The 14,731-nt window shown below is 31.7% G+C and overlaps 2 protein-coding genes across 8 annotated transcripts in view; both read left to right on the top strand.

Moving 5' to 3' along the window:
- The window catches only part of LOC117237475 (GTPase-activating protein skywalker), a 44,293-nt gene extending 37,305 nt beyond the window's left edge, over positions 1–6,988 (top strand). For 2 of the 5 annotated variants that reach the window (XM_033501466.1, XM_033501468.1), the window contains 4 exons: positions 485–571; positions 2,140–2,298; positions 2,374–2,603; positions 3,637–3,778. In XM_033501466.1, the coding sequence (XP_033357357.1) occupies positions 485–571; positions 2,140–2,298; positions 2,374–2,603; positions 3,637–3,778 (618 nt within the window). Of the gene's footprint in view, positions 1–484; positions 572–2,139; positions 2,299–2,373; positions 2,604–3,636 lie in introns of all 5 variants that reach the window. The other 3 variants (XM_033501467.1, XM_033501469.1, XM_033501470.1) reach the window with 3 other exon arrangements.
- A 791-nt stretch (positions 6,989–7,779) lies between these two features.
- LOC117237477 (bcl-2-related ovarian killer protein-like) lies at positions 7,780–14,659 on the top strand. 3 transcript variants are annotated; one of them, XM_033501477.1, is made up of 5 exons: positions 7,780–8,507; positions 13,286–13,597; positions 13,873–14,263; positions 14,338–14,396; positions 14,479–14,659. In XM_033501477.1, the coding sequence occupies exons 2-5, from the start codon at positions 13,331–13,333 to the stop codon at positions 14,611–14,613; spliced, it is 852 nt and encodes a 283-aa protein (XP_033357368.1). In that variant the 5' UTR covers positions 7,780–8,507; positions 13,286–13,330; the 3' UTR covers positions 14,614–14,659. The 3 variants fall into 3 exon arrangements, with proteins under 3 accessions (XP_033357368.1, XP_033357367.1, XP_033357366.1); XM_033501476.1 differs by lacking the exon at positions 7,780–8,507 and adding an exon at positions 11,450–11,691; XM_033501475.1 differs by lacking the exon at positions 7,780–8,507 and adding an exon at positions 12,856–12,972 and having other exon boundaries at positions 14,479–14,657.
- Positions 14,660–14,731: the final 72 nt, after the last annotated feature.

Genomic DNA, 14,731 nt, shown 5'->3' with positions numbered 1-14,731 from the left:
TCGATCAGTGAATGCAGCAGCGTGCTTCATAAACTCCAGTATATCCGCAGTACAATATCATATTTTGGTCGTAACAGCTGTATAAAAAAACAAACCAAACGGCGAATGTTCGGAACAAACTTATTTTAATTTTATATACTAATTAATTTCAATGCTTTGGTAGCACATTGATTACATCATTTAATTTTCTTTTTTGAGATCATTACATCGGTTACACTGGTTAACAGTGAGTTGGGCGTTTCATTCGTATACCTACTCTACACTTTTTGTGTGATATTAGAGGAAAGACTTGAAAAATGTGGCCGATGTTTCCTGTTATGCTCTGTGTCTCCGATGGTTTTAACCAGTGTTATAATATTTATTCCTATTTTCTGACACGTAAAGTTGAACCAAAGCTGTATGCCAATATAACTGACGGTTCTGTGTTGTCTTGTGTCATGCTGCGTTACTGGAATGATGGTGGATTTAATGGTCATGGGTGTAGGGTGCACACAGTCCTGGACCGCGTGCTCTGTCAATGGGGGTTTATCCCATACAAAGCATATGCTCCCAGATTCTAGACATGCCTGATGTAAGTACTTACGGCCGTTCAACACTAATCCACAAAGAATAAAAAGTTCGGCAGTAGCAGAGTTTTCTGTAGTCGCTGGTCGCCTCTCTGTGGCATGTCAATATTGTCGTTATTGGTGTATATACAACCGCCTTGAAGTACATATTAAATAGGATATTTAGTCAACATGGTATTTCTATCTTTGGCTATTATCAGAGTGATATTAGCTTAAATCTGTAAGATACATTTCATGTCGATTGAACAATGGCAGTCGTTTAGCAGATCTTCTAGCAGAATTTTAAAAAGGGCTAGATCGATGTAAATGATATATGATCGTCATTCACGTTCAAGGTATAAGTACAATTAGTAATTATCGATTAAGTCGGCTTTTGTAGTCGCAATTTCATTGTCAATTCTTTGTTGTATTCCTTACTTGCCTGAGGTTTAATTTTCTTACAGAGTATACACATTGAACTGAATGATGTATGGCCTGATTTATATATTGAAGAGAACGATGCACTGACTCGTATTCCTTCTGAATAAATTACGTGCTCAGTTTTACTATTCTCTGCTATTAATTCGGCATGTTGTCCCTGTCTTATTATCATGCATTTGTAGTGATCCTGGAATTCCTTTCCCTCAACCTCTACTAATTTTTATTGTTACATTCTTCTTACACTCCTTTTGAATATTTTTTGATGTAATTAGTGTGCAACATCAATATAATAAAGTAAACTTGTAGTTACAATTTTAAACCGTTTGAACACTATTCAATGTATATGTAGTCACATGCACATTTTTATTTTTACATTTTACTAAGCCCTTATCATATCACGTGCATTGCATCATCAAGTTACCATATCACAACCTTAATCTATTTATTATCATAATTTATAATATTGTAGCAATTCACTTTTATATTTGAATGATGTTCTTGCTTTTTGCATGATAGTTTTGCATCTTGTGTAAGCACAAGCCTAATTTCCTAATATTTTTTAAATTGTATTTCTTGATAGTTTTTTCTTGTATTGGTGTTACAGATTTTTAGAGAAAAAATTTTTAAATTACGAAATCGTTATTGATAAACAACAAAAGAGCTGAATGTGATAATTATCTTAATATTAAGGGTATATAAGAATATAAAAATATTGACAATCTCCTTTAGCACAAAAAGTATTTAAAAGTAAATTAAAATTAATATAAGTGATTAATTATATAAGTAATTATACTTAGGAGTTCAATATACATATATGTATATAAAACTTTATTTTTGTATATAAATATAAATTACCATCAAACAAATAGGTTTTAAAAACCAAATTTCATATCCACATGATTTAATAAAATTATTCAAAAAGAAAAAAAAACCGAGTAAAATACCAGAAGAATAAATATACTTCCTTTTTATATTGTTTGGCTTGATTATCTTTTTTCAGTCAAAGGCATGATTTACCTCTGCTATGACTTAGTTTGCTGTATTCTTGAACAACTAGAAGATTATTGAGAACTAATGTTTGCGCAATTATAAATACTGGCCATAATTATATAAAATAGTTCTATTAACTTTTTGTACATTTATTTTGTGACAGTTATTCACGTTATGGTCCTGGCTGCCTATGCGGATCACCATGTATCAACCAATCCTATTGTATACAACAGAAGAGCATGGTTGTTCTTTGACAACATTTTATGTAAGGGTAGAGCAACATGAACCAACCCTCTTAATGATAAAAACATGTAACAATGAAGTAAGTGTATTCTTTATAGAATATTGGTTTTTTATCTCTACTTAATAAACATTCATTTGTACTTTTTGTTATAAGGTATTTGGTGCATATTGCTCCACAAGATGGTGTGAACGTAACTTGAAAAATGATAAAGGACAAAGACAAGCTTATTTTGGGACAGGTGAAACTTTCTTATTCAGTTTGTATCCTGAACGAGCAAAATACCCTTGGGTGGGTATGGATTCTTCGCACAATGATTCTAAAGTCCATCATTCAGCTGAACTGTTTATGGCGGCAGATTCCAAAATGATAACAATTGGAGGAGGGTAAGATTTTTTTTAAATATAATATTTATGAAAAATGTGTGTACTATTTATATACTCATTAATACTTTGACTGCTACCACAGTAAAAATTGTATGAAAATTGACAGGTAGGGCATTTTGAATATAATCGATAAATAGAAGATACTTTGAAACAAAAAGTGCCCCATTGAACAATTAAACATTTTTATTAGAACATCAATAAAAAAGAAAATGAGAACAAATCTTGCATCTAACAGTGCACTGTGTTTGCATTCATATCTTCGAGGCGTGATCTACGAATATTATTATAAACACAGCTTAGAAAATAATCGTAAATGCTGCTTTATAATCATATATATAATTGAAATTAGAAGTGTACAGATACCTTACTATTATAGAATGAACAAATACTGTTTACTAATACCTTCTACACGTTTCAACATTTTGAGCGCTTTGCTTACGATGGAATAACGAATGCGAATAGTTTGTTGAAATAAATGAAGCCTTTTTATAATATGTTACCAAGGCGTCACGGTGATCATCCATGACCACCAATAAGATGAACGGTCCATTGGGGAAGAATGTTGTTTTACATTATCAATTTATTATTATTTTGCCATTATATGCTTTGAATAATAAAAATACTCTCGTGGCGTCCTGAGCGAAACGTGATTTCGGCGTGGCAGTCAAAGTGTTAACCGTTTGAGTCCCAGGGGTCTTTGAAAAAACAGGATCGAAAAATCCCGAACAGCGCGATAGCGCTTGTGTTAATCGATTACGAAGAGAAACAAAGGACGCAATAGCGCTCGTCATATTTGTTATTTTATGAAATACATCTATATTATCATATATGCGTACTATTAGTGTATAAATATCTCAAGTTTTGTTCAATAAATATTATTGAGAAGATAACAATGAAATACAAAATACCGTCAGTCGTCCGTAGCGTCCAAATGTATTGGGACTTTTCGACACAAAATCTAAACAGTGCGATCGCACTGGTTGGAACTCAAACGGTTAAATTGTATTAAAAATGATTGATTTATTATTTTCAGAGACGGTCAAGCGATATGGATGGATGAAAATATAAGATTCGGTAAAACAGATCGGTGCTCTACATTCAATAATCCACCCCTTTGTGCCAGTGGCGATTTTGAGATTAGGGTACTAGAAGTATATGGATTTGCTGGTGCTTGAAAAGAAGACAGAATTTGGCACTACAACGTATCAGCTTATTTAATTCCCTACTGCCATTTAGCGACTCTCTTCTATACATATAGTGTCGTATACATTATATACAAATATCTTCGTATCGTATATGTGCAAAATTATCGCGCTTTTCTAGTCGCGGTATTTGTGATGCATCTTCAGTCGTTTGCGGAATACTAGTATTATTATATGTGCATGTTTCATTGTTAAGGCGCTCTAAGAGGTTCTGTACCGATTGAGATTACATAGATTTATCTCCTTCGTTTTATTACGCTTGTTTGTTCGATTATTTGTCTCGACGTTTGCAGAAACAATAAGACGATTTCTACGATTATTGTGTTGCGAATTCTCTAGCAGGACACAGAATGATATGAAATGGTTGCTAACGTATAGATCATAGTCTGCGACATGGTGAACATCGACAATAATCAACGTTAAGTCATCTTTAGTTATGTTACAAATCTTGATATCTAACATGTACATATGTAAGAAATGATTGATTATTTACATGAATACTTAATATTCATTGGACCAGATGCTGTCAATATATATATATACGTACATATGCTGCAAATTAATTTAACGGAATCTATTGTTAATTTTGCAGTTTAACAACAATGCTCGTATACGTATGTGTTAATGCCTTGCAATGTTTATTTACTTTAGTATTGTTACAACTAGCTTTAATGAATTGTTGAACGTAGGAGCGAGACAAATGAAGGAAAGAGTACTGTTTATATGTTACATATTGTGTCTGTCACGCGTTAATCGTATATGTGTATATATACACTACATACATATAATATGTATGTTAATCTCATATTAATTTCTTGTAAATATTATAAATAGTGCCCCTTGCGCAAGTAGACACACACGCAACACAATTCATACACATTCATATATACATTAACTTTAGTCGATTCATTCCACACTGACATGAACGCGTGACGATGAAGGATGGAGTGCCTAGTCGTTTGTATTATATACGCATTTTCATTATTGTCAAATGAATCAACTAAATTTATTGTATGTACATTGACGAATATCGAGCCAGCGTTGTAAGAAAGAAAACGAAGAAATATATTAATGGCAGGGGGCGAATGGTACTTTGAACAACGATAATGCCTTTTATTTTTTAGAGATGATTACGTTTGAAGAAAAGAAAATCGCGTGAAGATTGACCTGTTTTTTAAAGTGAAATACGAAAAGCCATAGCTTTCATGTAGTATATTAAGGATTTGTATATTTTATATAGAATCATGTCGATAGTAAGATAACAACTAGTACCAGATATTGAAACTTATATGTACAGAGGAACAGTACGATGATTTTTTTTCGATATAATTTGTCGATACACTCTTCGGGCATTCTGATGAAACGTGCTAGCGTTACTATCGTTATTCTTTGTCTCTTTTTGTGATCAAATCTGTATCGATATCGTACGATACATGATTAATTCTTAGAGTACCTGCTTCTTTGTTTAGTTTCTTGTTGTTACTTCTTTTTTTCCTTTTTTCTTTTTTTTTTTTTTTGAATGAAAGGGAAAGATGAAGAGTGAAATAGAGCGTGCATGGAAAAACTGAAGGTGTCGATTTTAGATTCCTTGGTTGTGATGTAAAAGTGGCTGGTACCACTTTTGTCCGAGTGACAATACATAATTATAATGTTTGTGTAGGAGGATTATGTATCTTTCACCCCCCGTCATACTATCAACTGTAAAATAACGCAACAAATAACATGTGGAAAATGTGTGCGTTATTCTTGATATGGCTACGCGTTAAGGAGGAACACTCAAAAGCACTAGAAAAAAGGAGCCTAAGAAGAAACGTTCCGTACATCGGCTGAGTCACCTCTTTCAGTTTTACATTAATATAATCAATCACGTTAATTAGTTTTTTACATCGACTCTTTATACAATCGTGCGAGACGCAAATGCAAGAATGACCGAGCAACACAACAAAGAACAATCAACATATTATACACGGCGATATTGAATTCAATTTTAAGTATAACCAGTGTTATAATATCGAATTTAACTGCTGAATCGTTTTCTGAAATTTGTCTAACACCAACGAGATAGTTCATAGTGAAACAAAATAATAACGAATCACGTTCACTTACCAATGTTTTGTAAATCTACGATGGTACTCCCATGGTTTACACGAAGTTAGCGAAAGTAAAAGAGTACACTGCTGATCTCAACGAAAAGATACACTACGATAGGATAGCGTAAAAAATGTATGTGTTTTACATTACCAGAAATTTTATTACGCTATCAGAACGGAGTTGGGTTACTCAGTTTAAGCGTAAGAGGTATCATATTGAAAGATACTCGAGTGTATTTAGGACGATTTATTGTAATTTTAAAGATATATAGTTACATTTCTCAGAAATGTGAAACGTGAATTTGAGGTTAGGTTGGGGTTCACGATTGGAAGAAAGAAATAAAGCAATCGACAGAATTTATGTGTCTTACAAACACAATGCGAGTAAAAGTGCATTTTTGTACAACACGTGAGAATAGTTGAAGAAAGGAGAATCTGCGTGTATAGAGTTCCATATAGTTAAATTATTGCATTATTAGTTTATATTTATACAATTCATATACAATCCATATGTTAATTGTTTAAATCAAAGTTTGGGTTTCCACGTTACAGAGTCTTTTTCTTAACTATTCCAAGGTTGTTACCAGGAGCGTTAAGGGTTGCAAATGCTGCTAGTACGATTATCTTTTTTTTTATGAAATTATAGTCGCGTGATAACTGAATGAGTGAATATTTATTTATTGTGTATTCGTGGTCGAGAGAAAGGTAATAATAATGTGCAGACAATGGAAAGTATTATTATTCAAATTTTCTAACATAGCACAGCATAACATTAATTTACGTTAGTGAGTAATATATATATATATATATACATATATATATATATATACATATAAATATATTACATATATACGTACATACATACATATATACATATATACATATATTCATATATAAATATAAATATGCCTATAAACGATGAGAAAAGAAAAATAAACGTAATTGAATGGAGTGTTTTCAAGCTTTCCGCAGTGTTGTTATATTATAAATATATATATAATGTAAGTTATACCGTTTCCGAAAAAGAAGATTGTTGCCTCTTGATGCTACTTTATCATATCATCGTTGTGAATAGAATATTGTTATACACGAATTTATCGTCCCACTTACTGTTCCTTCCATTTTGAGAAGGATATCTTACACACACACATGTGACATTCTTTATTATATAAATATACTGCATGTGATCCTAAAAAAGCCAACATGTGAAACTATAAAGTATAAAGAAAAATCTATTTAAAAGCATCCCATAATCCTAGAAATTTTCATAAATGAGAAGTAAATATAATTGCTTACGTTCGTACAGAAAAAATTAGTATAATTTTGGACTATGAATTTTAATAATACGTGATAATTTAACAAAATTTTCGGAACTTTGACAATCAAAAATAAAACATAAAATCAATTGCACTTTGGAAAATTTATAGTAGCTGAAATAATTCTTTTAAAAGTAATGTCATATAAACAGTGCGCTATTTTAAAATCGAAAATGGTTATTACAAACTAATATTTTTATAAGTAATCGTTCAAAATTAACGTATGCAATGAAAGTTTAATGGTTTCCATTGTTAACACTTTCCAAAGCATCTATTTAAATATTCTTTAGAAATATTTTACTAAATTTTCAACATATTTAAATCTTTATATTAAAAATTCTTTGATGAGAAGATATAGAAAATTATTAATTTTTAAAATTAGTCATTAAACTATTTTAATATGAAAATTTTTATCATATTCATAATTTAACATTAACCTTACCATATCCGGTCAAATGACCGATTTTAAAATTTAATTTAAAAGTGTACATTCATTGTTATATCTTTTGTTCATCTAATTTCATGTAAATTATTATACTAACAAAAATTGAGAAATTGATTAATCAGGTAATGTAAGAATTTACATAAAGTTAGATGAACAAAAGAAATAACAATGAATATACAATTTTAAATTAAATTTTGAAACCGGTCATTTGACCGGGCCTAGTAAGGTTAATATTAATAGTACATCCTTATATTTTTCAAGCACTATCACGATCAGAAAATGTGAGTCTAAATTTTCATTCATTACAGTGTTATTACTATCTTAATTAAAAAAAGCAACTTGAAAAAATTATTAAATATTTCAAGATCATTTGATCAACGTGTATCCATTAATTGCAAATTAATCTCAAATTTTCTCAGAAATGTTTTTCGTACAGTGACTCAACCGTTGTACAGCGATGTAAGTAGGGATAACACTTGTACGGCGTTCACGCAACATCTTCAAGCTACATCATGTGTAGTTGAAAAGTCACCAGTATTGTTCGCGCTGTGTTCTCTACAATTTCGACGGTGCGTCGCGCGTTCCCCGTATCCTTCGATCATCTATAGCTTCTTTTTAAATTGTACAACAATCTAATTGACGTAGATAGATTCACGAATTCTAAAAAAGGGAAAAATATGAATTGTCTGTCATAGAAAGCGTAAGCTTTTAATATAGTGTGTTCGATAAAGTAGTGATTAAATGTACAAACTACGAAAGTGTTTGGAACCGATTTCACACGTGAACTGTAATCGTACGAACAACCGTCAAGAAAAATAGCGATAAATCTCTGTACTTCGTTAACATTCAAGGTAACGATATATATAGCTTCTTGTTGAAACACTTGCAAATAATTAATTGTCAATAAAAATAAATAAATAAAATTATATGTTAGCCAATAACGACAATGTAACGATATATCTCTCTCATGAAGAAATCGTTTCTTCGAAATATATTTCGTAAGAATTACGAAAAGTGAGTTTTTAACTAAAGTGTAATGCTTTTAATTTTTCAAAAGTTACACCAAATGTCAAGTATATCAAATACTTTATTTTATATTTACAAAAAAATTGAAAAGCATCGTTTGTTAGTTATTGCAAGCGACAATAAAGAGATTATTTTTTGTATTACAAAACTGGCTTCAGTTTTTGGGAAATTTATAAAAGGAGGGGGGTACAGCCGTTACCTGAAGAACATGTAGCCCGCATCTTTTATTCGATGTCGTCTCGACCTATATTTTCGTACTGTTAGTTACACGTCGCCCTTTCAATTCCACACTTCCTCTTTTTTTTCTTTTCTCTACTCTTACGTCACCCATGAAATTTACCGGTAAACTTAATCGACGACATGATAAACTATGTAAATTTATGCAGGAAACAATCTATTTTCTAAATACAGTGTATTGTTGATAACTTAAGGATGGAAGACATCTATTAAAACAAGTGAAAAGATACGTTTCAATATGTTAGTTATGTTTATGTAACGCTACAGTTGATTTAAAAACAATTCTAACCATATTCATGTAATATTGCTCAATATATTGATCTATAATACTGATAATATGTATATCTTTGAATTGTGATATTTTATCCTTTGTATCGTAGTGTATATGTGTAATAGCTTCGAGTATTCAGTTAATTTTAATGTTTGAAGATAATTAGCTGCCTTCTTTCTCTTTCAAGAAATTACTCTCGTTTAGCGATAATATGATGCTAATATATACGGACGGCGCTATTTTTAATGATTTACTTGATCTAATAGGAATGACTTGTACACATGTGCACGATGCATCACGTAACTAAGATAGAAGAAATTTACAGAGCCAGGAAAAATCATAATTTTTTAAATTAATAAAATACCAGGATTTATTATCAATCTGTTTTTAGGGGAAATTCTAATCACTTATTATAAATCTTTATAACTGTATCTATTTTAAAATGTATTAAAATGTATCTATTTCTTGAAAAAATTCAGTCATACCTAAATCTCTTATCTCCTTTCTTTTTCCGAAGTTTAAAATATTGTGTCTTCTTTGAAAATTTGTTCTTTATTTTTTTTTTTTTGTCGAAATCCAGTGTAAGTACGTTTGCAGCCTTTCTTTTTAGCAATGGTTGCCATTCGTATTTTGTGAATGACACCGGTGGTCTACGTGCTCAAAATACAAGATATGTTCACGACAAAAAGGTTCAAAGAATTCGAATCGTTCAGCATATATCGCCACTCAGAATCGTACTTTCTCGGCATAAAGAATCACAAGGAACTCGCCTTCTCCCGATTCGTGATTTATACTCTTCATCGTCGTTCTTACATTTACGTTGCCTTTAACTGCACTGAAAAATTTATTGACTTGCTGTGGTTTGATTGTCTGCCGCAGTTGTTCATTCACCAATTACACTCAATTTGTTTTTAATTGAATTTCAATAAGCTTACCGTGTAAAATGTTTATTAACGTCGAATAGAGTAAACTTTTCAGTTAGGCGATGCTTAAGATAATTAATTCGCGTGAATCACATGATTTAAATTTCTTTCACTATGTTAACGAAGTTAATCGTTTGCAAATCTTTGGAATATTTACAATTACTTCGTAATAATTTTATCAATAATGTTAATGATTTAATCATTTTAAACATCAGCTGGCTCGAAAATTTATTCCAATTGGCAAACGTTAATGAACCTTTTTATCTTCGAGTCGAATTTTGCCAAAGTTAAATTTTTGAATTTGAACATTTTTTTGTACAAGGTTACTGTAAGTAATTCACTTGTTGTTCCATTACCCTGTATATTATCTTATCATCGAGGTTCAAATTGCAATGATAATATACGTGATAGAAAATATAAATATTTACGTATATACTTTTATGAGTACCAAGAAAATTAGCCTAAAATCTAATCGCAGGTGACGCAAAAATTTCTTGCAAATGTTTCACAATTTCGGTCACGTTCATGTCATCCATACGTGTCGTTTCCACGTAAAACTTTTCAAACACGATAAACGTTTTTTACGTTATATAATTAACATCTGGCTGTGTACTTTTGTTACTCATACGCTCAATTTTTTATAGAGATAATTTCTGATGACTTTCTCGCTTAAAACTGGAAATATCGATAAAACTTCTTTTCTTCTAGTCTTTCGTGTAATTAGAATTGCATCAAAATATATTTTAGCTATTTTCGTATACTTTGCTAAAAAGTTTACTTCAGAATCTATTCTTTTTTTCAATTTTTCCATCTTTTGACATAAATTCAGTTCTTATCATAATTAACGATTCTCGCGATAAATAATTGGCAATTAATTATGATTATGTCATATGAAATAATTAAAGAAACTGTAAAAACGATGTTAAATTAATCTTTTTTCTGTTCTGCTATCCTTCAAGTGTGTTTCTATGACCTAACTAATTGCTATCTTAAGCAACTCGATGCTTCAATTAACCAGTTAATTCAATTTAGCTTTCGCCTAATTAAACACCCTATTTCACCATCTCTAACGAGAATGATCGGCTAATTAAAAGGATTTAATCTCAATTGGGTGACTAGAATGTACAGTTCTTACAATCAATTTACTTAATTACAAATTAATAAATATCCGCAGTCTAGTCATTAGACACATGTTCGCCATTGTTTATTTTACGTTATTCATTCACCTTGACGATTCCAAACAATAACTTACGAGTTCGATGGTTTTCAAAAAAAACAAAGGGATCCGTCATATAATAATACAAAACTGGCTTAATTAGCGGATACCATCGCGACACGGAAATAAGCCTTGAAAATTGATAAAACAAACGATTTAACAAGCCGTCGCGCATTCTCCTCCAACGATAATCAACCGGTCAGCTACACCGTTGATAAGCGATAATTCAAAAACATATTACGCATATAATGTGTATGTGGAACGTGTTAGATGACAGTGAGTAATGAGGCAGTCGAGCGTTAATTACAATGAGACCAGACTTTCAATTGCGGGTCCAGGAGGAGGAGGAGGTCCTGCCAATGGTAAATTCATTCAGTTCATTCATTGCTGATGTTAAGATCAAATAAATTAAAAAGGAAATTCTTTCAACTCTCCGCTTCGATACATGCATAATCCTGCAGTTCTTGTAGGGTCTATATGAACCGAAGTGATATATTCCAATAGACATTATTAAAATATACACAGTGACTTGAATTAATTTTCGGAAACATTTGTCTCTAATACATAGTTGGCTGTTTTCTAATATATTAAAACAAATATTGTTGTTGCTATTTATTCAATGTATACTTTCCCTAAATAAGAAAAAGGAAACTAAATAATACTTAATTTCATGCGGTGTCTAAATATAATACGAGTTGCAGTAATATGGAATTTGAAAAAATAGTAATATTAGTTCATAAGTTTCATAAAGTTTCAAAGTTACGTTAAATTACAAGTTGCGCAAACAAGTGCAACGAAATTGCTAAACATAATGTTACGTAGGCTCTCAAAAGATAATCGGCCGGCTGGACATAGTTGATAATTGATAATTAACGAGCACCCAGACGAGACCAGCACAGACAATACGCAATTAGTTTTTCATATATTACCTATGACCTATTACTATACAAATAAAATGATTCTTTTATCGGTTAACTTATAATTATAAAGTCACTAAGACCGTTGCAAAAATCTGTCAATCTTTAATTATCAAATCTATTAATCGAACGGTTGATTTGTTCAAATATCTAAAATCTACTAAAAATCTACTAAAATCCACTACTAAAATCTACTAAAGAATAACTTCTCAGAACTGGTATTAATATCCACATAATGTTATCATCGCGTACAATACTCGATTGTGTTATAATTGAAAGATGACCTTAAACATGAGGCCAAACGAATACCTTAATTAGCTCGCTATTCTAATTAGGCTGACCAACGATTGGACGACCATGATTTTGCGGATATCGCGCTAATTTAGAAATGACACACATCGTGCCTAATTCCGCGCTAGTTAAGGAGGCAAATGATCGAATAAAAATGAGTACATAATATGCACACAATGAAAGTGTATCTTAGCGGCGCGGCACACAAAGCGCTGCGCAGCATGTCAAATAGCTGCGCTAAATAAGGCTGCCAGATAACAACAACTGTACTCGCCGGTGGAATAATAATTGTGTTACGATACCTGGCGTAAATGTACTATGGCATTTTGTAGTGGTAAAGACAAAAAATGCATCTCGGTGTCTCAAGATCATCATACAGAAACTGAAGATATTCATCGATGGACTTTGCCGTGTCTTTGTGACGACCAGGAAGAGGTTTCTGTAAAATTAAATTATCGTCAGAGCAAGTAGCTGTTGCACATTACCATTCAGAAGTCTTATTACGTATCTTATTAGAATTTTTACTTTTCTGTATATCCCTAAGAAAATCAATATGTAATTATTAAATATGAAATCATATAGAAATTTGGTCTAAATAGATGTGGTTTACAATTGGAAAATAGTATAAATTAGAAATTACCAAGAGGCTGAATGTTTAATTCTTTCTTCCATAAAAGGAAAAAAGAGAACAACCTATCCTACGAGATAAGATGTCAAGTTTTTTTAACGATCATTAAAATTCTTTAAGCCTGAAAAGCCTGAATGGCAGGAACTCTCCACGGAGGATTCTTCAATGTCTGGGCTCGTCGGATCTTTACGTGGCTTGGAGGATAATAGTGGGAACACAGGGCAACCGTATCGTAGGCACAGCCTCGCTTTATCTCTCCACTCGAATTTAGGCGCTTTCCCGCTTCCTAACAATCAAGAAGCTTCGCCTTTTCACGTCGTCGATTCAGCACGAAGAAGATTCAGTAATGTCAGCGACGTTGTTTCCAGAAAGATTTCTCATACGATTCGATGGAGAACGGTTTCAGCTTCGATCGAGCTCACAGTATCACAGGTATTTACTTACGTATCACCATCTGTAACATTAATCTCTTAATGTAAGTTAAATTAGTAATATAGTATAATATATAATATAAAATTGGTTATATAATATATAACAATATATATAAAGTTATATAATATATAATTAATTAATAATATATAATATATAATTAGTAATATATTATTAATATGGATTGGGAATCCAAGTGATAAATTAAATCTTCTTCCGCAGTTAACAGATTAATTAGTAGCACAATGACAATTTAATTAATTAATGTATATGTGTAGGGATCGTCGTTATGTGCTCAATACATCCGAAATCGTTTAAAACGATCTGGAATTTTTCACCGAAAGCTGGGTCTGAAAAGAATGAGAAGCGCCATGTTGCTTCCTGGAGGTGCAGTCGTTGGCGAAGTTTATCCAGAATTAGTATCAGTTGGAGCTGAACTGGAAAAGATGCATCCAAATTTGTTCAATCGTGTTGCACGACAAATCGGTTGTGGTAGTTTCTCATCAGAACAGTCTGCCAGCGAGGCCATTGCCGATATCTCCAGGGAAATGATCAGGAATGGAGAAATGACTTGGAGCAAAGTGATAGCCCTTTACGCGGTTGCTGGTGGTATTGCCGTAGATTGCGTACGTCAGGGTAAACCTGAGTATTTACCTGCTATACAGAGAGGTAGTTATTTTAAAGTTGAAATGCTATTCCTTTAATCTTGATCTCCTTACGCTTAAAAACATTTTTGATTTGAGGTATGACGGATGTATTAGAAGAAGACCTTGCAGCATGGATACAAGCTAACGGTGGATGGGTAAGATGAAGTGCATTATATAAGGAAGATATAATACCCGAATGTTCTTTAAATTGAAAAAAACATATATTTTTAATTTCAGTCCGCTTTAGCAACACGATACAGACCTGTTACAAAAGAAACAACGTGGTATTCACGGAAACTTATATTTTTATTTTTATTCACTGTCTTGCTCATTTTTATGATCTCTATATTTTTAAAATTTGTAGTTTTATAATACATATAATTATGTAATATAATTACATAAAAAAGTGACTTATACTGTATAGTATTTAAATGTAAATTCTCATTTATGTAAAATATTTGTATACTAGATTCCAAAAGTTAAACAAATC

This window comes from Bombus vosnesenskii, unplaced genomic scaffold (genome assembly GCF_011952255.1).
Source record: "Bombus vosnesenskii isolate JDL3184/JDL3185 unplaced genomic scaffold, Bvos_JDL3184-5_v1.1 scf7180000013379, whole genome shotgun sequence".
In the NCBI taxonomy this organism is placed as follows: Eukaryota; Metazoa; Arthropoda; class Insecta; order Hymenoptera; family Apidae; genus Bombus; species Bombus vosnesenskii.
This window is presented reverse-complemented; position numbering and strand designations above follow the sequence as displayed.